Here is a 22,304-nt window from a genome sequence, read left to right as displayed (position 1 = left end):
GATTCCCTTGTATCTACCCCAGCGCTTAGAACAGTGCTTGGCACATTAGTAAGCACTTAACAAATACCATCATCATCATCACATGGGGTTAACAGTCTTAATCCCCACATTACAGATGAGGTAACTAGGACAGAGAGAAGTGAAATGAGTTGCCCAAGGTCATTCAGCAGACAAGTGATGGAGCTAGGATTAGAACCCCAGTCCTTCTAACCCACAGACCTGTGCTCTATCAACTAGGCCACGCTGTTATCCTGCCTCTGCCCTGGAATGCCCTCCCTCCTCAAATCTGCCAGAAAATGACTCTACCCACCCTTCAAATCCTTATTGAAGGCACATCTCCTCCAAGAAGCCTTCCCAGACTACACCCTCCTTTCCTCTTCTCCTACTCCCTTCTGCATCACCCTGATTTGCTCACTTCATTCATGCCCCCTCCCAGCCCCACAGCACTTATATCCCTATCTGTAATTTTATTTGTTTAGATTAATGTCTGTCTCCACCTCTACACTGTAAACTTGCTGTGGGCAGGGAATGTGTCTATTATATTGTACTCTCCCCAGTGCTTAGCACAATTCTCTGCACCCAGTAAGTACTCAATAAACACGATTCACTGACAGAGAGAGAGGCCCCCTAGGTGCAGCACTTACTGGCCAATGGGGAGGGTTCTCCCGCTGTGGTCCAGGCCCCCAGGTCCCCAGATCCGGTTGTCCATCATTTCTGTCCCCACGTTGCGACTCTCCCCAACAAAGAGGCTGTTCTTGATTTCCTGCTTGGATCCATCATCGTAAGGGAATGTCCCTCCGCTGGAAAAGAAAAATTGAATGCTATTATGATCGATCAAGCAATCATATTTATTCATTTATTCAACTGTATTCATTCTACACTTTGTGCAGAACACTGTACTAAGCACTTGGGAAAGTGCAAAACAACAATAAATGACACACTCCCTGCCCATGACATGAGACAGACATTAATATAAAAAATTTAACTACAGATATGTACCTAAGTGCTGTGGGGCTGGGAGGGGGAAGAACAGAGCGAGCAAGTCAGGGAGACACAGAAAGGAGTGGGAGAAGAGTAAAGTGGGACTTAATAATAATAATAATAATAATGTTGGTATTTGTTAAGCGCTTACTATGTGCAGAACACTGTTCTAAGCGCTGGGGTAGATACAGAGTAATCAGATTGTCCCATGTGAGGCTCACAGTCTCAATCCCTTAGTCTGGGAAGGTCTTTTGGAGAAGATGTGCCTTCAATAAGGCTTTGAAAGGGGGAAGAATAACTGTCTATCAGATTTGAGGAGCGTTCCAGGCCAGAGGTGGGATATGGGTGAGAAGTCGGAGGCAAGGTATGCGAGATGGAGGCAGAATGAGAAGGTTAGCATTTAAGGAGTGAAGTGTGCAGGCTAAGTTGTAGTAGCAGAGTAGTTAATGCTTATTGAGTGCTTACTGTGTGCAGAGCACTGTACTAAGCACTTAGGAGAGAACACTATAACAGAGTTGGTAGACACACTCACTGCCCACAGTGATATTATCATCATCACCATAATCATTGTCATCATCATAAACAATAAGAGGCGCTAGAGAGGAATATTTTGGTGCTCAGGGAAGAATCAAAGAATGATTCCCAACATTTTTTGGGACTTACGTGCAGAGACCTGTCCTGGGCACAAGAGAAGCAGTGTGGACTAGTGGATAGCGCAAAGGCCTGGAAGTCATAAGGACGTGGGTTTTAATCTCAGCTCTGCCACTTGCCTGCTGTGTGACCTTGGGCAGGTCACTTCACTTCTCTGTGCCTCAGTTACCTCATCTATACAATGGGGATGAAGACTGTGAGCCCCAAGTTGGACAGGGACTGTGTCCAACCCAAATTGCTTGTATCCACTCCAGTGTTTAGTACAGTGTCTGGCACAAGTGTTTGAGAAGTACCACAATTATTATTATGTTTATTATTACTGTGTTCAGAGCCCTGAAGTGTGGGTGGCTACTGAGAGGTAGACCTCTGAGGTCTCAGCTCTTCGCTGACTTCAACATGGTTAACCACCCCCTTCTCCTGGAAACATTAACCAACCTCGGCTTCACTGCCACTGTTCTCTCCTGGTTTTCCTCCTATCTCTTTGGCCGGTCATTCTCAGTCTCCTTCGCGGGCTCCTCCTCTACCTCCCACCTCCTAACTGTGGGAGTCCCTCAAGGTTCAGTTCTGGGTCCCCCACTATTTTCCATCTACATCCACTCCCTTGGTGAACTTATCTGCTCCCATGGCTTCAACTACCACCTCTAGGCGGATGATAACCAAATCTACATCTCCAGCCTTGCTCTCTCTCCCTCTCTACAGTCTCACACTTCCTCCTGCCTTCAAGACATCTCTACTTGTATGTCCTGCCATTAACTCAAACTTAACATGTCCAAAACAGAAATCCTTATCTTCCCACCCAAATCCTGTCCTCCCTCTGACTTTCCTACCACCATCCTTCCTGTCTCACAAGCCCATAACCTTGGCATTATCCTTGACTCCTGTCTCTCATTCTACCCACTTATTCAATCTATCACTAAATCTTGCAGATTCAACCTTCACAAGATCACTAAAATCCTCTCCATCCAAATTGCTACCTCATTAATCCAAGTACTTATCCTGTCCCACCTTGATCACTGTATCAGCCTCCTTGCTGACCTTCCTGTCTCTCCCTATTCTAGTCCATACTTCACTCTGCTGCCCGGATCATTTTTCTACAAAACATTCAGCCCATGTTTCCCCACTCCTCAAGAACCTCCTGTGATTGCCCTTCCACCTCCATATTGGACAGAAACTACTTACTCTTGGCTTTAAAGCACTCACTCACCTTGCCCCTCCTACCTCACCTCACTGCTCTCCTGCTGTAACCCAGCCTGCACACTTTGTTTCTCTAATGCCAAACTATTCCTCGTTCTCTGATCTTTTCTATCTTGCCGCTGACCTCTCGCCACTTCACGCTTCTGGCCTGGAGCACCCTCCCTCTTCATATTGACAATTACTCTTCCTCCTTTCAAAGTTTTATTGAAGGCACATCTCCTCCTAGAGGCCTTCCCTGACTGAGCTCTCATATCTTCTTTCCCCACAACTTCCTCCCTTTTTGTCACCTCCCACCTAGCCCCACAGCACTTATGTACATACCTGTAATTTACTTTATTATATTAATGTCTATCTCCCCTTCTAGATAGTGAGCTCTAGATCTCTGATTTTGAGCACTTACTACGGTCATAGCATCAATTTTATTTGTAACCAGTTGCTTCTATGCTTGCCCTCTCACCTCCATTTTATGACCAATTTTTTTTTAAAGTTGTATTTGTTAGGTGTTTGCTATGTGCCAGGAACTTTTCTAAGTGCTGGGGTAGATACAAAGTAATCAGGTTAACACAGTCCATGTCCCACATGGGGCTCACATAATAAGCTCTTTACAAAATGCCACAATTATTTTTATTATTATTATTCTTATCACTTACCTGGCCAAGGTCAGGCCGATGCCATTGTCAGCAAACCTGCAGAGAGAGAAGCAGAGAATGAATGCCACTCACCTCCCCTTGCCAGCCCTCTGCCTTCCATCACCTGCAGTGCAGTGCCAGGGATGGCAGAGGCCTGGGGTCAGTGGTCCTGGGGCATAGGGGACACAGTAAGCTCTGCAACCAGTAAGCATTTAATAAATATGACTGAATGAATGAATAGGGGAGCACGCAGAATGGGAAAACCTCCAGAGGGGAAGCAGCATAGTCTAGTGGAAAGAGCCTGGGAGTCAGAGGGACTGGGTTCTAATCCTGACTCCACCACTTGCCTGCAGTGAGATCTTGGGCAAGTCACTTCTTTATGCCTCAGTTTCCTTATCCCTAAAATAGGGATCCTGCCACTGGTTCCCGGGACCTCCCAGAGGAAAGGAAAATGTGTCCATTTGTTGCTGTTCCTTGCATGCCCACTTTCCTGGGAAGCTGGAGGCCTGAACCCTCAGGAACCCCCTGCCCAGCTGAGGGTACCCGGGCCTCAGTGGGCTGCACTTACTGGCAGTGTTCCAGCCACACATCCCCTCCCCGCAGCCAGGCACCATGGTCCTGGTTCTTGTAGGCAATAAAGTGCCTGATGATTGCCGGTTCTCTGGGCTTCAAGGGGTCAGCGTCTTGATGAGGGCTGTACCTGCAGCACAGGCAGGGATAGGGTGCTCAGTGATTGGGTGAGGCAGGGAGGCCTGGGGGAAGTGGAGGACCCAGGGGCTGGGGGGGCCGGTCTGTAATTTACCCATCCTGGGGACTCCTGGCAGGATGCGGAGAGAGGAGAAAGAGGAAGGATGGAGGGTAGAAGAAGGGGGGGAGGTGGGAAAAGGAGGAGGAAGAAAAGGAGAAGGATGGGAGAAGAGAAGGAGGAAAGTGGTGGTGGAGGAGGAGCGTGCAGAGGAGGAGAAGGAGAAGGAGGGTGGAGGAAGAGGAGGATGAGAAGGAGGAGAATGAGAAGAAGGAGGATGAGAAGAAGGAGGATGAGAAGGAGGAGGATGAGAAGGAGGAGGATGAGAAGAAGGAGGATGAGAAGAAGGAGGATGAGAAGAAGGAGGATGAGAAGAAGGAGGATGAGAAGAAGGAGGATGAGAAGGAGGAGGATGAGAAGGAGGAGGATGAGAAGGAGGAGGATGAGAAGGAGGAGGATGAGAAGGAGGAGGATGAGAAGGAGGAGGATGAGAAGGAGGAGGATGAGAAGGAGGAGGATGAGAAGGAGGAGGATGAGAAGAAGGAGGATGAGAAGAAGGAGGATGAGAAGAAGGAGGATGAGAAGAAGGAAGAAAAGGAGGAAGAGAAGAAGGAGGAAGAGAAGAAGGAGGAAGAGAAGAAGGATGAGGAGGAGCAGGAGGAGGAAGAGGAGGATGAGGAGGATGAGGAGGAGCAGGAGGAGGAGGAAGAGAAGGAGGAGAAGGAGGAGGGTGAGAAGGAGGAGGGTGAAGAGGAAGAAGAGGAGGAGGACAATAAGAATGGTGAAGAGGAGGAGGAGGGTGGGGAAGGAGGAAGGGGAAGAGCAGAAGAAGGATGGGGAAGGAGAAGGAGGAAGGTGGGGGAGGAGGAGGAAGATGGGAGAGGACGAGGAGGAAGAGGAGATTGAGGAGAAGGATGAGGAAAGAGAAGGAGGAGGGTGGGGAGAAAGAAGAGGAGAAAGAGGAGAAGAAGCAGGAGAAGGAAGAAGCAAAGGAGGAGAAGGAAGAGGAGAAGAAGCAGGAGTAGGAAGAGGAGAAGGAGGAGGAGCACTTAGTACAGTGCTCTGCACACAGTAAGTGCTCAATAAATATGACTGAATGAAAGTACAAGGAGGAGGAAGAGGAGGGGCCAGGGTTGGAACTTCCTCCACAGCTGTGAGCTCCACAGGTCACGGGATGCCAGGGACAGACACCCCCAGAGCTGTTAGTTCACTGGGGTCAGGGTGTGACAGGGATGGAGCCTCTCCCAGACCTGTGAGCTCAGCAGGGTGACGGGGTGCCAGGGATGGAGCCGCCCCCAGAAGCCTGACTGCACCCTACTGCCCTCTGTATGTCCAGCAGAGACCCCTCCCTGCTTTCCCCTGCCCAGCTCAGGAGCCCAGGTGAAAGGGGCTCTAGACCAAATAGCAGCCATCCCAGCTCAGTCTGGACCTGCCAGCCTTCCTCCCTCCAAATAACCAGGAAACATTAGCATCCTGGGTGGTGAGGCTAACCATATCTGGGAAGCGGACGGGTCTTTGTTGCCTGTTTGGGGGTGGGGGGAAGGGGGGTCCTACCATTCTTCCAGCCTCCCTTCCATTCCTCCCTCCGACCCACCCAGGCTGCTGATTACCTGGGATAATAATATTATTACCTGGCCGAAATCAAGGACAGGAAGGGCCGCTTATCCTTGGCAGACGCCTCTGTGGTCTTGACGCCATTATCGATGATCATACCCGCCTGCATAATAATAATAATGAAAATTGTGGTATTTCAATAATTCACTCATTTAATCACATTTATTAAGCACTTACCGTGTGCAGAGCACTATACTAACTGCTTAGGAAAGTACAATACAACAATCAGCAGTGTCATTCCCTGCCCACAGTGAGCTCACAGTCTAGAGTGGAAGAGACAGTCATCAATACAAATAAATAAAATTACAGATGTATACCTAAGTGCTGTGGGGCTGCGAGGGGGAAAGATCAAAGGGAACGAGGCAAGGACGCAGAAGGGAGTGAGACGTGGGGAAAAGTGGGGCTTAGTCTGGGAAGGCCTTCTGGAGGAGATGTGCTTTAATAAAGCTTTGAAGGAGGGGAGAGTAATTGTTAAGCTCTGGGGTGGGTGCAAGATAATCCAGTTGGACACAGTCCCTGTCCCATATAAGGCTCTCAGTTTTAATCCCCATTTTACAGAAGAAGGAACTGAGGCCCAGAGAAGTGAAGTGACTTGCCCAGGTCACCTCGCGATCAAGTGGCAGAGCCGGAATTAGAACCCAGATCCTTCTGATTCCCAGACCTGTGCTCTATCCACTAGGCCGTGCTGCGTCACATAACAGGTTTGGGTCTGAGAGCACTGGCCCCTGACCTGTCCAGGAGGAGCTCTTTATGGAAAGGCGGACAGGAACCCAAGACCCTCCTGGGGCATCTTTAGCCAGACGCTGAGACAGGAGAATGAGCGGGCACTGTCCCATCCCTGACAGACTCAGAAGACCAGGTGATCCTGGTGGTCTCAGCTGGGCTCTGGTGGCCTTGGCTAATCCCCCGATGGGCTTGGCTGGTCCCAGCCCCCATGGACCAGCCCAGACTTACGCGGTAGTTGGAGTGGGCCCGGTTGTTATAGAACTTCCCCAGTGGGACGTGCTCTGAGAAGCCGGGGGAATACATCCCCTCCGATGGGCCCGTCGGGACGTGATGGAATATGAACCAAAATCCAGTTTCCTGAGGGAAAATCCATAAACGACGCCATACTCATCAGATCCTGCTCCACCGACAAGCAGAAAGCAAGCCAACTCCAGAGCACACTTGTTCACAGATGCCCATCCCAAGTCTCTCTCTCTCTCTCTCTCTCTCTCTCTCTCTCACTCACTCACACACACACACGCACACAGTGTTTCACACACATAATCCCCAAATTGAACAAACAATCCCTAGTGTCACACACACACAGTCACACATACCCATACATATAGAATCTCTCACACACACAAACACTGTGTTTCACACACAGATACTCCCCAAGTCTCACAAACAATCCTTAGTGTCACAAAAAACACATACCAAGTTATACACGTACATACATATGGAATCTTTCACACACACCCAAGTCTCTATCTCACACACACACACACACCGTGTTTCAGACACCCACACATACTCCCTGAGTCTCACAAACAATCCTTAGTGTCACACACACACAGACACATCGAGTCACAGATACAGATACATATGGAGTCTGGCGGACACACCCAAATCTCTCTCTCTCTCTCTCTCTCTCTCTCTCACACACACACACACACACACACCCCCTGTGTTTTAAGCACACACACATACTCCCCACGTCTCATAGACAATCCCTAGTGTCACACACACAGACCAAGTCTCACGTACCCATACATGCAAAATCACACCCCCCCAAGTCTCTCTCTCTCTCAGACACACACACACCAAGCCTCACCAACACACAACTCACAGCCCTAATCCCACACAACCACAGTCCTGTGCACCTGAATTTGAATTTCCCCTTCCAGAAGCAAACACCAGTGCATTGTGAGACTCATGCCATTTTGGCATTCCCAGTGCAGGTGAGCCATTTCATCCTTCAGACCTGCTGCCCACCAAGCTTCCTGGTTCATGTGCCACTAAAATGCCCAGCTGCCATCCAAACCAGAAATCGCCTCACAACACCGAGGGTTTAGAGCCGAAAGGTGGCAGGCGGGGCATGGCTAGAGGAGAAGGGCCTGGAGGCAGCCACCTACCCCCCACCTCCTGCCCAAGATTTCCCAAAGAGAATGGCCTCCACTCACCTCTGACCCTGCAGCAGAGCAGTTTACCAGGTTGTTGTTCGGGTTTGCCATCCAGAAGGTGGAGACAGCGCTGTGGAACAAAGACTACTCAGTCAGTGGAGTGTATTTATTAAGCACTTACTGTGTGCAGAGCTCTTGGGAGAGGACAGTATGACAATATAAGAGACACAATCCTGACAAACTTACAATCTAGAGGACCACGGATGTCTCCTGGAGTTGGGGATCTGGGGGCCCGGAAGTGGCTCTCGATAGGGATCACCCTTTTTTATGACATTTATTAAGCCCTTATTATGTGCCAAACACTGTTCTAAGTGCTGGGATAGATATTAAGTAAACAGGTTGGACGCATTCCTGCACCATATGAGGCTCACAGTCTCAATTCCCATTTTATAGCCGAGGTAACTGAGGCCCAATGAAGTGAAGGGACTTATCCAAGGACCCACCGTAAGACAAGTGATGGAGCCGGGATTAGAATCCATAACCTTCAGACTCCTGGGTCTATGTTCTATCCACTATGCCACACTGCTTCTCCTTATTGTTGTGTTCTACTTTCACAAGCGCTTAGTACAGTGCTCTGCAAACAGTAAGTGCTCAATAAATACGATTAAATGAACACAGTAAATGCTTAACATGCTTGATCCACTATGCTTTATTTCACCGAGTGTCGTTTCAACCCTATGAACGCAGGCTGTGATATGGAACCAGAGGCTGTTGGAACTTTTGAAACCTTGTGTGGAATTTTCGGTGGTGCCGAGGCATGAAAGGCTGGTATGGCGTAGTGGATAGAACACGGGCCTGGGAGTCAGAAGGTCATGGGTTCTAATTTCAGCTCTCCCGCTTGTTTGCTGCGTGACCTTAGGCAAGTCACTTCACTGCTCTCGGACCTCAGTTCCCTCAACTATAAAATGGGGATTGAGACTGTGAGCTCCATGTGGGACAGGGACCGTTCCTAACCTGATTTGCTTGTATTGACCCTAACACGTAGGACAGTGCCTGGCACACAGTAAGTGCTTAACAAATATCACTATTATTTTTATTATTATTATTATTATTATAGAGGGGAGGCAGAAGCCAGGTACCCTGGGCCCCGGGCGAGGGCCATTTTGGGAGAGGGCCTTACTTGCATTCCTGCCTGGGTTTGGGCACGTAGCCAGGGAAAGAGTCCTCGGTGATGGTCTTGCACATTCTGCTGTCCCGGTCGGAGGGGAGCAAGGTGCTTGGCTTCACCAGGAGCCCCAGGCAGTGCTCAAACGTGTTCCGTTCCTCGGGACCATCTTCCGTGAAGAAGCAGTGGCCCAGGGAGTCGTAGCCCACCACATCCTTGACCTGCGGGTGCACAGAGAAGAGAGCACTTCATCCTGGGCCCCTCAGGGAACATCCAGACCCTCTGACATGCGGCCGGCTGATTCAGTGCCCAGCGCTGACCGTCCATGCCCAGGTCCAGTTTGTGCCAGTGGTGTCGCCCCAGAGGAAGAAAAAGAGAAGGGGGAGCAGCGTGGCTTGGTGGAAATAATAATAATAATTGTGGTACTTGTTAAGCGCTATTTGTCAGTCACTGTACTAAGCTCTGGGGAGGATACAAGCAAATAGGGTTGTACACACTCCCTGTCCCACATGGAGCTCACAGCCTCATCTTAAAAAGGAAGTAACTGAGTCACAGAGAAGTGAAGTGACTTGCCCAGGGTCACATAGCAGACAAGGGGTGAAGCCAGGATTAGAACCAGGACCTTCTGACTCCCAGGCCTGTGCTATATCCACTATTCAGCACCCAACACTGCCTATCTATGCCCAGGTCCAGCCTGGGTTCCTAGTTTCACCCCAGAGGAAGAAGAGGAAGGGAGCGAGCAGCATGGCATAGTGGAAATAAGAAAAATAATAACTGTGGTATTTAAGTGCTTACTATGTGCCAGGTACTGAGCACCGGGGCAGATACAAGATCAGTGGGTTGGACTTAGGCCCTGTCCCACATGGGGCTCACAGTCTTAAACCCCATTTTACAGATGAGGGAACTGAGGCCCGGAGAAGTGAAGTGACTTGTCCAAGGTCATGCAGCAGACAAGTGGCGGAGCTGTGATTAGAATACAGGTTCTCCGACTCCCAGGCCCATGCCCTTTGCTTTAAGCCACACTGCTTTTTCTGGGAGGTAGGGGATGCAGGTTCTAACCCCAGCTCTGCCATTGGTCTGCTCTGTGACCATGGGCAAGTCACTTCACATCTCTGGGCCTTAGTTTCCTCATCTGCAAAATGTGTATAATACCTGCACTCCCTCCTACTTAGACTGTGAGCCCCATGTGGGACCTGATGAACTTGTATCTACCCCAGTGCATAGTACAGCTCTTGACACATAGTAAGCTCTTAACAGAGACCACAATTATTATGATTATTATTAGCACGGTGTAGTAGAGCACGGGCCTGGGAGTCAGAAGGACCTAGGTTCTAATGCCAGCTCCACCCCTTGTCTGCTGTGTTACCTAGGGCAAATCATTTCACTTAGTCTCAGTTACTTCATCTGTAAAATGGGAATTGCTGTGAACCCCACCTGGGACAGGGACCGAATTTGCTTGTATTTACCCCCAACGCTTAGTATAGTGCCTGGCACAAGGTAAGCACCTAACAAATATTCACAATTATTATTATACTCCTCCTCATCTTTAATGATGACAATGGAGGTCCAATCACTGCCCCTGACCTCACAGCCTGGCTGAAGGGGCCAGGCTGGGCCGGGCTGGGATGATGGATTCCGATCTGGGCAGGAACAGGTCATCCAAGCCAGCTGGAAAACCCCTCACCATCCTGGAAATGCCAGGTCTGCGGTAGTGGACAACTGGGCTAACACCATCGGCCTCTGGTGCCCACTACCATTACTGCCCACCATAGAAGCAGTGTGGCCTAATGGATACTGGCCTGGAAATCAGAAGGGCCTGGGTTCTAAATCCAGGCTCTACTACTTGTCTGCTGTGTGGCTTTGGGCAAGTCGCTTCACTTCTCTGATCTCAGTTACCTCACAATCCACCCCTTCCGCCTGCGCCTCTGACATCAACTTTTTGCACTTAATAATAACAATAATAACTGTGGTATTTGTTAAGCGCTTACTATGTGTTGGGCACTATACTAAGCGCTGGGGTGGATACAAGTAAATCGGGTTTGGCCACCGACCCTATCTCACGTGGGGCTCGCAATCTCAATCCTTATTTTACTGATGAAGGAACTGAGGCACAGAGAAGTGACTTGCCCAAGGTCACACAGCAGATAAGTGGTGGAGCAAGGATTAGAACACATGACTTTCTGACTCCCAGGTCTGTGCTCTATCCACTAGGCCACAATGACTTCCTCATCCTTCATTCCACAGAAACTGCCCTAAGTTCAGCTAACGACCTTTTTCTTACCAAATACAGCAGCCTAGAGGCTGCTCCATCCTAATCCTCTTCGACCCCTCGGATGGCTTCGACAATGTCGACCATCCCCTTCTCCAGAAAAAATCATCCAACCTCGGCTTCATTGACACCATCCTCTCATGGTTCTCCTCCTATCTCCCCGGTCACTCATTCTCTGTCTTCTTCAAGGGCTCCTCCTCTGCCTTTCACCCCCTTACTGTAGGAATTTCTCAAGGCTCAGTGCCGGTCCCCTTCTATTCTCCATCTCTATCCACTCCCTTGGAGAACTCATTCACTCTCATGGCTTCAATTACCATCTCTACATGGATGATTCCCAAATCTACCTCTCCAGCCCTGACCTCTCTCTATCTCTGCAGCTTTGTATTTCCTTCTGCCTTCAGGACATTTCTATCCGGATGTCCCACTGACACCTCCAAAACAGAACTCCTCATCTTCCCAGCCAAACTCTGCCCTCTTCTTGTCTTCCTCATCAGTGTAGACAACACCACTATCCTCCTTGTCTCCCAAGCCCATAACCTTGACATTATCCTCTTTTTTTTTTAATGGTATTTGTTAAGCACTTACTACATGTGGAGAACTGTTCTAAACTCTGGGTTAGAATACAAGGCAAGATAAGCCGCACCAACCCTTCGGGAAGGGTGGAGGTCTTACCAGCAAGCCGTTGGAGCCGTGCACGGTGACGCAGCGGGAGAACGTATGGTGGATGGACAGGTCTCTCAAGTAGGTTGGAGGGTCATAGCCTCCCTTCTGGTCTAGGTCCCCGGCCAGGTGGAAGTGAATTGGATACTGACCCATGACTTGTTGGCCCATGTGCTTCAATTCCACTCCTTCCAGGTGGATGGCCTTGAACCCTAGTGCAAACTGGAGAGGAGAGGAGAGTCAGAGGACCCTGCCCAAAAAGGCCCTGTCCAGCAGACCCCATCCAGTGGATCCTGCCCAACAGACCCAGCCCAATAGACCCTGCCCAGTGGACCCTGCCCAGCAGACCCGGACCAGCAGACCCTTCCCAGGTCCCTGCCTAGAAGATCCTGCCCAGGGAATGTGCCCAGAGAACTCTGTCCAGTGGATCCTGCTAAGCAGACTTTGCCCAGTGGATCCTGCCTAGTGGATTCTGCCCTATAGATCCTGCCTTGCCAACTGGACCCAGGGATTTTCCTGCACCCAACACAACTCCTCTGAATTCCACAGCCTCCCCACTCCCCCTCACCCCGCTGTGGCCTGGCCAAAGATGGCCACAACCAAGTTTCCATCCCTAACCCTCCTCTTCCAACAAGCTGCAGAAATGAATGTAGGGCAGACCAGAAGGTCCTCAGTGGCACTAGGTAGCACCCCCCTCGGCAGCAGAGGCTACGAGCAGTAAAGAGATCTATTCCCCTGCCATCTCCCTCAGACTGCCATAACTGGATAATAATTATAATGATGGTATCTGTTAAGAGCTTACTATGTGCCAGACCCTAAACTAAGCACTGGATGCTGAGCAGGGGTCAGCAGGAAGGCATGGATGGGGGTAGGAGGGAGCAAATCGGGGGGCAGGAGGGGGGCGGATAGAGTGGGGGGGAGAGAAGAGAAGTGGAAGAGCAGGAATCCACCCACCACCCCCAACCCTGCCTCCGTGACCCACAGGCAATGCTGGGGGTGAGAACTGTATTCCCCTGCCTTTGTCACCCCAACCCCCTCAGACAGCTTCCTCTAAGGGGGGCTTCAACACTGCCGCTTCCAACCCAACCAGCTGCGGGGGGAGGGGGGGGCACCCATGGGCTTTCCGTCATGCGCCAAATGGCCCACACTTTTCCTGAGGCTTCTGTCTATCCAGGCCCATCTAGGTGGTATCTGGCTCCAAGAGGTTCTTTCCTTGTCCAGATAAAAGAGCAGCTTCTGACTTTCTAGACTGTAAACCTGAGTGTGGGCAGGGAATGTGTCTATTTATCGTTACATTGTACCTCCCAAGTTCTTAGTTCAGTGGTCTGTACACAGTAAGTGCCCAGTAAATACGATTGACTGACTGACCTCAGATGACCCATTCCCCCAGCCAATTCTGCTGGCCTTCCTCCCTCGCCCAGGGCTTCTTCCTCTTCCTTTTTTTTTTGGCATTAGTTAAGCATGCACTATGTGCCAGACACTGTACTAAGTGCTGCGGTGGAATAGATATAAGCTAATCACAGAGTCCATGCTCCTCATGGGGCTCACAGTCTTAATCTCTACTTTATGGATGAGGGACAAGAGGGCCCCGAGAAGTGAAGTGAATTGCCCAAGGTCACACAGCAGGTAAGTGGTGGAGATGGGACTGAAACCTAGGTCCTTCTGACTCCCAGGCCTGTGCTCTATCCACTAGACCCTGCTCCCTCTCTCTCCCTGGCCTCCCTCATCTCCTCAGCCTCCACCCTCTCCCTGGCCTCCTTCCCGCCCTTGGCCTCCTTCCCTCCCCTGGCCTCCTTCCTCCTCTCTCCAGCCTCCTCCTTCCCTCTCCCAGCCTCCTGCCTCTCCCAGGCCTCCCTCCTCTCCCCAGCCTCCTCCCTCTCCTTGCCCTCTTTGTCCCCAAGCTCCCGTAGGAAGAGGGGTTTTCCAGTGAGGAATTGGGAGCCAAATTAGCCCCCCTGACATCTGACCAGATGCAGGTCCACCCCTTCCCTCCCCAGGCCGGGCCACACCGCACCTTCATGTGGCCCCCAAAGGTGTCGAAGTTGAAGAAGTTGCAGAGATGCTTGCTGTAGGGGTAGCAGGCTGGCTCGGTCTCTCCCAGCACCACCACGTTGCGGGTGAGGAGCCCCACCTCTGCTCGCATGTCCACTCCGTCCAGCTCTTCGCCCGTGTGCAGATAGGTCGGCTTTCCTGAGGAGGAACACCCATTTCCAGTCTCCTCCTCCTTCCCAGCCTGGACCTGTGGTCTGGGGCCCCGCATGCTGGATGTCAGAGCCTACCGCCTCTCCAGGGACTCATCGGGGGGTGAAGGAAACTGGGATCCAGTCCCTGCAGCAAGGGCCCCAGCAGGGTATGGGGTTCAGATTAGGAGAAGCAGCGTGGTTTAGTAGTGGAGCCTTAGCCTGGGAGTCAGAAGGACCTGGGTTCTAATCCCCGCTCCCTCACTTGTCTGCTGTGTGACCTTGAGCAAGTTGCTTCCCTTCTCTGGGCCTCAGTTACCTCATCTGGAAAATGAGGATTAAGACTGTGAGCCCTATGTGGCAAAGGAACTGCGTCCAACGTGAATAACTTGTATCTCTCCCAGTGCTTAGAACATAGTAAGCACTTAACAAATACCATTATTATTAATAACCAGGCAGTGAGCAGTTCCTTGGGGGCAGGAGACAACCACATAATCCAGGCAGTGAAAAGTGAAAGGGTCATTCTGAGAACCAGCTCAGGAAGCGCTTAATACAGTGCTTTACATACAAAAAGCACTCAATAAATATGACTGAATAAATGAGGGTGGACCAGAGGCTGGGCCAGACCCAAGCCTCAAGGCCCAACATCTTGTCCCTGGCCCAGGGCTGGCCGAATGGGCAAGGGGCTTGAGCCCATTTCCTTTCCAGGTCATGGTCACTGCCAGGCCTCGGGGCCCCAACCCAGCCGTGGTCATTCATTCATTACTCAATAGCGCTGACTGAGCACTTAACTTTATGCAGAGCACTGTACTAAGTGCTTGGGACAGTACAATATAACAATAAACAGACACATTCCCGTCCCACACTTCATCTCTGTGGGCCATCCCTGTGCCGGTCTAGGGCTAGTGGAGGCCCAGGAGGCTGACTGGGAGTGAGGCTCATGGCAACTTTGAGTAGCTGAGGATGAGCCGTAATCAATGGGAAGATTCCGCAGTAGGGCCTGGAGGACAAAGTGGGGTGAGCCTCCCTGTCCCTCACCCACCCAGGGACCCTGACACTGGGGCCTCAGCACGGGGACCATGGGCAGAGGCTGAAGGCTGACTGATTTCTGATCCCCTAAAATGGGACCCACACTGCCCCCCACAGTAGGGCAAAAGGGGTGGCCCAAACCTAGTCCTCTACTCTCACCTGAGGAAATAAGGCAGACACCCCCCATCCCCAACAAGCTAGGTCTAGAGGCAGCGTGATATAGCAGAAAGAGCACAGGCCTGGGTGTCAGAAGGTCATGGGTTCTAATATCGGCTCCACCCCTTGTCTGCTGTGTGATCCTGGACAAGTCACTTCACTTCTCTCGGCCTCAGTTACCTCAACTTTAAATGGGGATTCTATGTCTCACATGGAGCTCCCAATCTTAATCCTCATTTGACAGATAACTGGATCACAGAAAAGTGAAGTGACTTGCCCAAGATCACACAGCAGACAGAGCCAGGGCTAGAACCCAGGTCCTCTGTTGCCCAGGCCTGGGCTCTATCCACTATACCATTAGGGGTCAGGAGGCTTGGTGGATTTCCTGAAGAAAGCTCATCTTCATGCCCATTATTAGGGTTTTTTTAAAAATAGTATTTGTTAAGTGCTTACTATGTGCCAGTCACTATATTAAGCACTGGGTTGGATACATGGTAATCAGGGTGGACACAGAGCCTGTCCCACAAGTGACTCACAGTCACAATCACCATTTTACAGATGAGGTAACTGAGACCTAGAGAAGTGAAGTGACTTGTCCAAGGTCACAAAGAAGTCAAGTGACAGATCAGGGATTGGAACCCAGGTCCTCTGATGCCCAGGCCTGGGCTCTAATCCTCCCAAGCACTTAGTACAATGCTTTGTACACAGTAAGTGCTCAATAAATATTAATGAATTGCTCCCACAGCTTCAACTATCATCTCTACGTAGATGACACCCAAATCTACACCTCCTTCCCTGTTCTCTTCCCCTCCCTCCAGGCTCATATCTCCTCCTGCCTTCAGGACATCTCCAAATGGATGTCTGCCCACCAACTAAAACTCAACATGTTTAAGACTGAGCTCCTTATCTTCCCTCCCAAGCCCTGCTCTCTCCCTGATTTCCCCGTCACTGTGGATGACACTACCATCCTTCCCTTCTCACAGGCCCACAACCTTAGTGTCATCCTTAACTCTGCTCTCATTCACCCCACACATCCAATCCGTCACCAACACCTGCTGGTCTCACCTTCACAATATTGACAAGATCCGCCCTTTCCTCTCCATCCAAACGGTGATCGTGCTGGTACAAGCTCTCATAATATCCCGTCTGGACTACTGTGTCAGCCTCCTCTCTGATCTCCCTTCCTCCTGTCTCTCCCCACTCCAATCTATTCTTCATTCCGCTGCCCGGATCATCTTCCTACAGAAACGCTCTGGGCATGTCACTCCCCTCCTCAAAACCCCCCAGTGGTTGCCTAACAACTTTCACAAGAAACAAAAACTCCTCACTCTTGCCTTCAAAGCTCTCCATCATCTCGCCCCCTCCTACCTCATCTCTCTTCTCTCTTTCTACTGCCTATCCCGTACACGCCACTCCTCTGCTGCTCACCCCGTCAAAGTCCCCCGTTTGTGGCTGCCCTGCTGTCGACCCCGGCCCACGTCCTGCCGCTGTCCTGGAATGCCCTCCCTCCTCACATCCACCAAACTGTCTTCCCCTCTTCAAAGCCCTACTGAGAGCTCACCTCCTCCTGGAGGCCTTCCCAGACTGAGCCCCCGTTTCCCTCTGCTCCTCCTCCCCTCCTCATTCCCCCTTCTCCCACCCTCTACTCTTCCCCCTTCCCCTCAGCACTGTGCATACTTGTATATATTATTTATTGCTCTATTTATTTTGTTAATGATGTGTATATATCTATGATTCTATTTATCTTGATGATATCTACGCCAGACTACTTGTTTTGTTTTGTTCTGTTCTGTTTTGCTTTGCTGTCTGTCTCCCCTGTTTAGACTGTGAGCTCGTTATTGGGCAGGGATTGTCTCTATCTGTTCCAAATTGTACATTCCAAGCATTTAGTACAGTGGTCTGCACATAGTAAGTGCTCAATAAGCATGAATGAATGAATGAATGAACTAGGTTCTGTGAGCCTCACGTGGGACAACCTGATTATCCTGTATCTACCCCAGTGCTTAGAACAGTGCTGTGCACATAGTAAGCGCTTAACAAATACCAACATTATTATTATTATTAGGTCCTGCTGCTTCTCCTGGTAGGGTTGGGAGGCTTACTGGATTTCCTGAAGAAAGCCTGTCTTTGTGTCCGTCATTAGGATCACTGTTGGTTTCCCTGAAAACCCCAAGGCCAGTGGCAGAGACAATCTCTCTACCCCAAAACTCTCCCCTGGGGGTGCCAGTGAGGGCTGACAAACTCCCTTATTTCCTGCTCCCTCTTCCCTTTTTTTCTTCCCACACCTCCCCACTTCCAGACCTTGGCCTGGCCCCAAACCGACCAATTACCCTGGAATTTCAACGCTCCAGGGAAGCAGGGAGGGAGGGGCAGAGGCAGGGGGCTTGGGGTCAGTCAGCCTGGTCGGCACTCAACCCAACTATCCTACGAAGTTGGGGCGGTGTCAGCAATAGCCTAAAAACCCCAATTCCCACATCCTCAATCCACTCTTCCAGAGACTTACTAGAATCCTCATTCTCTGGGGTGTTGGAAACCCCCTACTCTGTTCTGGAGGACCTTGCAGAGCTCTTCAAGGACCCTCAAGAGGGAAAAAAAGGTTTTCCCTCTCCCACAGAGACCACCAAGTTTTTCTACCCAGATGCAAGAGGCCAGGAAACGTCCGATCCCTTGGGAAACGTCTCGAGTTCACCATCTGTTACCCTTTGATTTCCCCGTCCTCCCTGCGGGCCAACACGATGACCGCAACCTTGTTTTCCTTGGGTGGTGAACCCCAAACAGGAGGGTCACTTTCCTGGCCACGCTCCTGCCCCGGAAGTTCCATGACTTTCTCGGAAAGTCCACTTGTTCCGGCTGATGCAACCCGTCTGACCTCTGCAACCTGCACGGACCTGAAATCCACAGAGATTTCTCCCAGCCCCATGTGCACTTACTCTGGTCTAGAGGATCCTCATTGGCTGAGGGATTGCTGGGAATTGAGTTTGGTGGGCAGGGAAACAAGAGAAACTGTTGTAGCCGAAGGGATACAGAGTGGAGATTTGAGGCTGGGAGAGATTTGATGAGGCTGGGGTAATTTACGATCACCCCAGGAGATGAAATTGGGGCAGAGCTGTAGTAAGAAGCTCTTTGTGGGCAAGGAATGTATCTGTTTACTGTTGGATTTTACTCTCCTAAGTGCTTAGTACAGTGCTCTGCTCATAGTAAGCACTCAATATATTCGATTGAATGAACGACCAAATGAATGAAACATTGTGGTCTAGTGGAAAGAACACAGCCTGGGAATTAGGAGACGTGGGTTCTCATCTCAGCTCAACCACCTGGTGCTGTGTGACCCCGGGCAAGTGACTTCACTTTTCTGGGCCTCAGCTGCCTCATATGTAATTTTTTTAATGGTATTTGTCAAGCGCTTACTATGTGTCAAGCACTATTCTAAATACAGGGATAGACACACATCAATCAGGTCGAGCACAGTTCCTGTCCCAAATGGGTTTCATGGTCTAAGAAGGAAGAACAGGATATGAATCCCTAGTATAGAGTTGAGGAAACTGAGGCCCAGAGAAGTGAAGTGACTTGCTCAAGGTCCCACAGCAGACAAGTGGAGCAGGATTAGAGCCCAAGTCCTTCTGACTCCCGGGCCCAGGTTCTATCCACTAGGCCACCACTGCTTCTGGCTACTTAAACACAACTAGCATCCTTCCTGGGAAGTCGGAAGAGATTTTTCAAACTGCTGAGAAGCCACCAGAACCATCGTTTTGCTCTGCTGGTCTTTTGCTCTGTTTAGAGAAGCAGCACGGCTTAATGATTAGAGCACAGGCCTGAAAGTCAGAAGGACCTGGGTTCTAATTCTGACTCTGCTACTTGTCTGCTGGGTAACCTCGGGCAAGTCACTTAACTTTCTGGGCCTCAGTTACCTCATCTGGAAAATGGGGATTAAGAGTGCGAGCCCCATGTGGGACTGTGTCCAACCTGATTAATTTGCACCACCTCCAGTGTTTAGAACAGTGCTTGGCACAGAGAAGCACTTAACAAAAACCATTATTAGTATTATTATGATCATTTTTCTACAAAAAATGTTCAGGCCACGTTGTTTCCCCATTCCTCAGGAACCTCCAGTGGTTGCCCATCCATCTGTGCATCGGACAGAAACTCCTCACCATTGGCTTTAAAAGCAGTCATTCACCTTGCCCCCTTCTATCTCAGCTCACTACTCTCCTACGACAACCCAGCCTGCACACTTCGCTCCTCTAATGCCACCCTTGTCACTGAACTTCAATGTCATCTATCTCACCTCCAACCCCTGGCTCACATCCTGCCTTGGGCCTGGAACACCCTCCCTCCTCAAAGCCAACAGACAGTGACTCTCCCCTCCTTCAAAGCCTTATTGAAGGCCCATCTCCTCCAAGAGGCCTTCCCTAAACCCTCCTTTCCTCTTCTCTCACTCACTTCTGCTTCGCCCTGACTTGCTCCCTTTATTCATCACCCCATCCCCACGCCACAGTACTTATGTACATATCTGTAATTTACTTATGCATATTTATGTTTGTCTCTCCCTCTAGACTGTGAGCTCGTTGTGGGTAGGGAATGTTTGTTTATTGTTATAGTGTCCTCTCCCAAACACTTAATATAGTGCTTTGCACACAGTAAGCACTCAGTAAATACAATTGAATGAATGGACACGCTCTCCCAGATAAAGCCAGCCAGGGCCGCCGACGCTGCCGAAAATCATAAGACTGTGAGGCTTTCAAAGGCAGAATAACATTTTTCTTGGCGGAAAAGAAGAAGCCTTTTAGACAGAAAAACAACAGATGACTAAAAAGTTCTTCCTACAGTCATGGCAAAACGGGGGAATTTGTTGTCTCCTCCATGGGTCGATAAGTAGTTAACACTGACTCAGAAAGTCAGCATTCTATGGGGGGCTGAGGGATGGGGATATGCTAAGGAAACACTGTCAAAAAATGACACATCCAGGGCTCCCCCAGAACTATCAGAATCATTTAAAGAGAGGCCGGAATGAGAGGGGCTGTCAGGGATGGAGAGAGAAATGAAAAGGAAAAAAGGGAGAGAGACGGTCAGAGACAGAAGGGGAAGGGGGACAGAGAAGGGGGGCGGGGTAAGAGAGTCAGAAATTAGGTACGATTGAGAAAAAAAAAGAGGAAGGAAAAGAGAGCTAGAAAGAGGGAATGAGGAGAAAAAAAGAGGACGCAGGAAGATAGGAAGAGGGAATAGAGACAGGAAGAGGGTTGGAGAGAGAGACAGAAACAGAAGGGGTCAGAGAGATAGAATGAGGTGTTGGAGAGATAGAGATGGAGAGATACAGGAAGAGGAGGGATCAGAGAGGGAAGAAAATGAGGTGTTGAGAGAGGCAGACAGATATTGAGAAGCAGCATGGCCTAATGAATAGAGCACAGGCCTGGGAGTCAGAAGGATCTGGGTTCCAACCCCGACTCCGCCACAAGTCACTTCACTCCTCTGTGCCTCAGTTAGTTCATCTATAAAATGGAGATTAAGACTATGAGCTCCATGTGGGACTGTGACCAACCCGATTAGCTTGTATCTATCCCAGGGCTTAGGACAGTGCCTGGAACATAGTAAGCATTCAACAAATGCCACTGGAAAAAATACAGAGAGAGAGAGAGAGAGACAGAGAGAGAGAGAGAGAGAGAGAGAGCGCACTGTTGACACAGTGTGCTCTCAGACTGATGCTCCATGAGGGTACCAGGCTGAATGCTCAAAGTTTTGGGAAAGATTCAGACTGACTGAAAAGCTCCCAGAGGTACCAGCTCCTTGCCCCCTCTCAGACTCTTCAGTTCTCTTGAAGGAACAAGAAGGTCTGGGGGCCTCACTAGCCATGGCTTAGGTAGCCACAGGGCAAAACTGGTAGATTTGTTGACCCTATCCTAGTCCCAGGCTCCTTTTGCCAATCTGTGTTATTTCTTAAGCACTTACTATGTGCCAGTCACCGAACTAAGAGCTGCGGTGGATACAAGCAAGTCAGATCGATCACAGTCCCTCTCTGATACGGGGCAGCATGGCTCAGTGGAAAGAGCCCGGTCTTGGGAGTCAGAGGTCATGGGTTCCAATTCCGGCTCTGCCGCTTGCCAGCTGTGTGACTTTGGGCAAGTCACTGAACTTATCCGTGTCTCAGTTACCTCATCTGTAAAATGGGGATTAAAACTGTGAGCTCCACATGGGACAACCTGATTACCTTGTATCCCTCCAGCGCTTAGAAGAGTGTTTTTCACATAGTAAGTGCTTAACAAATATCACCATTAATAGTCTCAATCCCCATTTTACAGATGAGGTCACTGAGGCCCAGAGAAGTGAAGTGACTTGCCCAAGGACAGACAGCAGAGAAGTGGAGCAGCTGAGATTAGAACTCTTGACCTAATGAATTCCAGGCCCATGCTCTATCCAATACACCATAGAACAATAATAATAATAATAACAATAATAATAATAGTAGTAGTAGTAATAGCATTTGTTATGTGCTTACTATGTGTCAAGCACTGTATTAAGCACTTGGGTAGATATATGATAATCAGGTACCACATGGGACTCACAGTCTAAGTAGGAGGGGCAACAGGCATTGAATGCCCATTCTGCAGATGAAGGAACTGAGGCACAGAGAATAATAATAATAATAATTGTGGTATTTGTTGAGGGCTTACTATGTGTCAGGCTCTGTACTAAGCACTGGGGTAAATACAAGGTTAGATACAGTCCCTGTCCCACATAGGGCTCACAGTCTTAATCCCCATTTTACAGATGAGGTCACTGAGGCCCAGAGAAGCAAAGTGACTTGCCTAAGGTCACACAGCAGACATGTGGTGGAAAAAATAATTTCCTCTTCTACCTGTCCCAAGAGCAGGGAGAGATCCAGGCAGCGGGAGGCCCTGCTCCCACCCTTCCCCCACATTCGGCCATCC

At 50.0% G+C, this 22,304-nt stretch overlaps 1 protein-coding gene across 2 annotated transcripts in view; it reads right to left on the bottom strand.

Moving 5' to 3' along the window:
• LOC100077532 (cell migration inducing hyaluronidase 1) overlaps window positions 1-22,304 on the bottom strand; it is a 105,144-nt gene that overhangs the window by 20,197 nt on the left and 62,643 nt on the right. For both annotated transcript variants that reach the window (XM_039912282.1, XM_029066149.2), the window contains exons 12-20: window positions 14,031-14,206; window positions 12,029-12,238; window positions 9,103-9,308; window positions 7,983-8,052; window positions 6,769-6,897; window positions 5,832-5,917; window positions 4,024-4,155; window positions 3,477-3,512; window positions 645-800 (exon numbers count right to left, since the gene is read on the bottom strand). In XM_039912282.1, the coding sequence (XP_039768216.1) occupies window positions 645-800; window positions 3,477-3,512; window positions 4,024-4,155; window positions 5,832-5,917; window positions 6,769-6,897; window positions 7,983-8,052; window positions 9,103-9,308; window positions 12,029-12,238; window positions 14,031-14,206 (1,201 nt within the window). The remainder of the gene's footprint in view (window positions 1-644; window positions 801-3,476; window positions 3,513-4,023; window positions 4,156-5,831; window positions 5,918-6,768; window positions 6,898-7,982; window positions 8,053-9,102; window positions 9,309-12,028; window positions 12,239-14,030; window positions 14,207-22,304) is intronic.

The sequence above is a fragment of the Ornithorhynchus anatinus genome, chromosome 5, assembly GCF_004115215.2.
Source record: "Ornithorhynchus anatinus isolate Pmale09 chromosome 5, mOrnAna1.pri.v4, whole genome shotgun sequence".
NCBI lineage: Eukaryota > Metazoa > Chordata > Mammalia > Monotremata > Ornithorhynchidae > Ornithorhynchus > Ornithorhynchus anatinus.
Note: the sequence above shows the minus strand (reverse complement) of the source record. Positions and strands in the feature narration are given on the sequence as shown.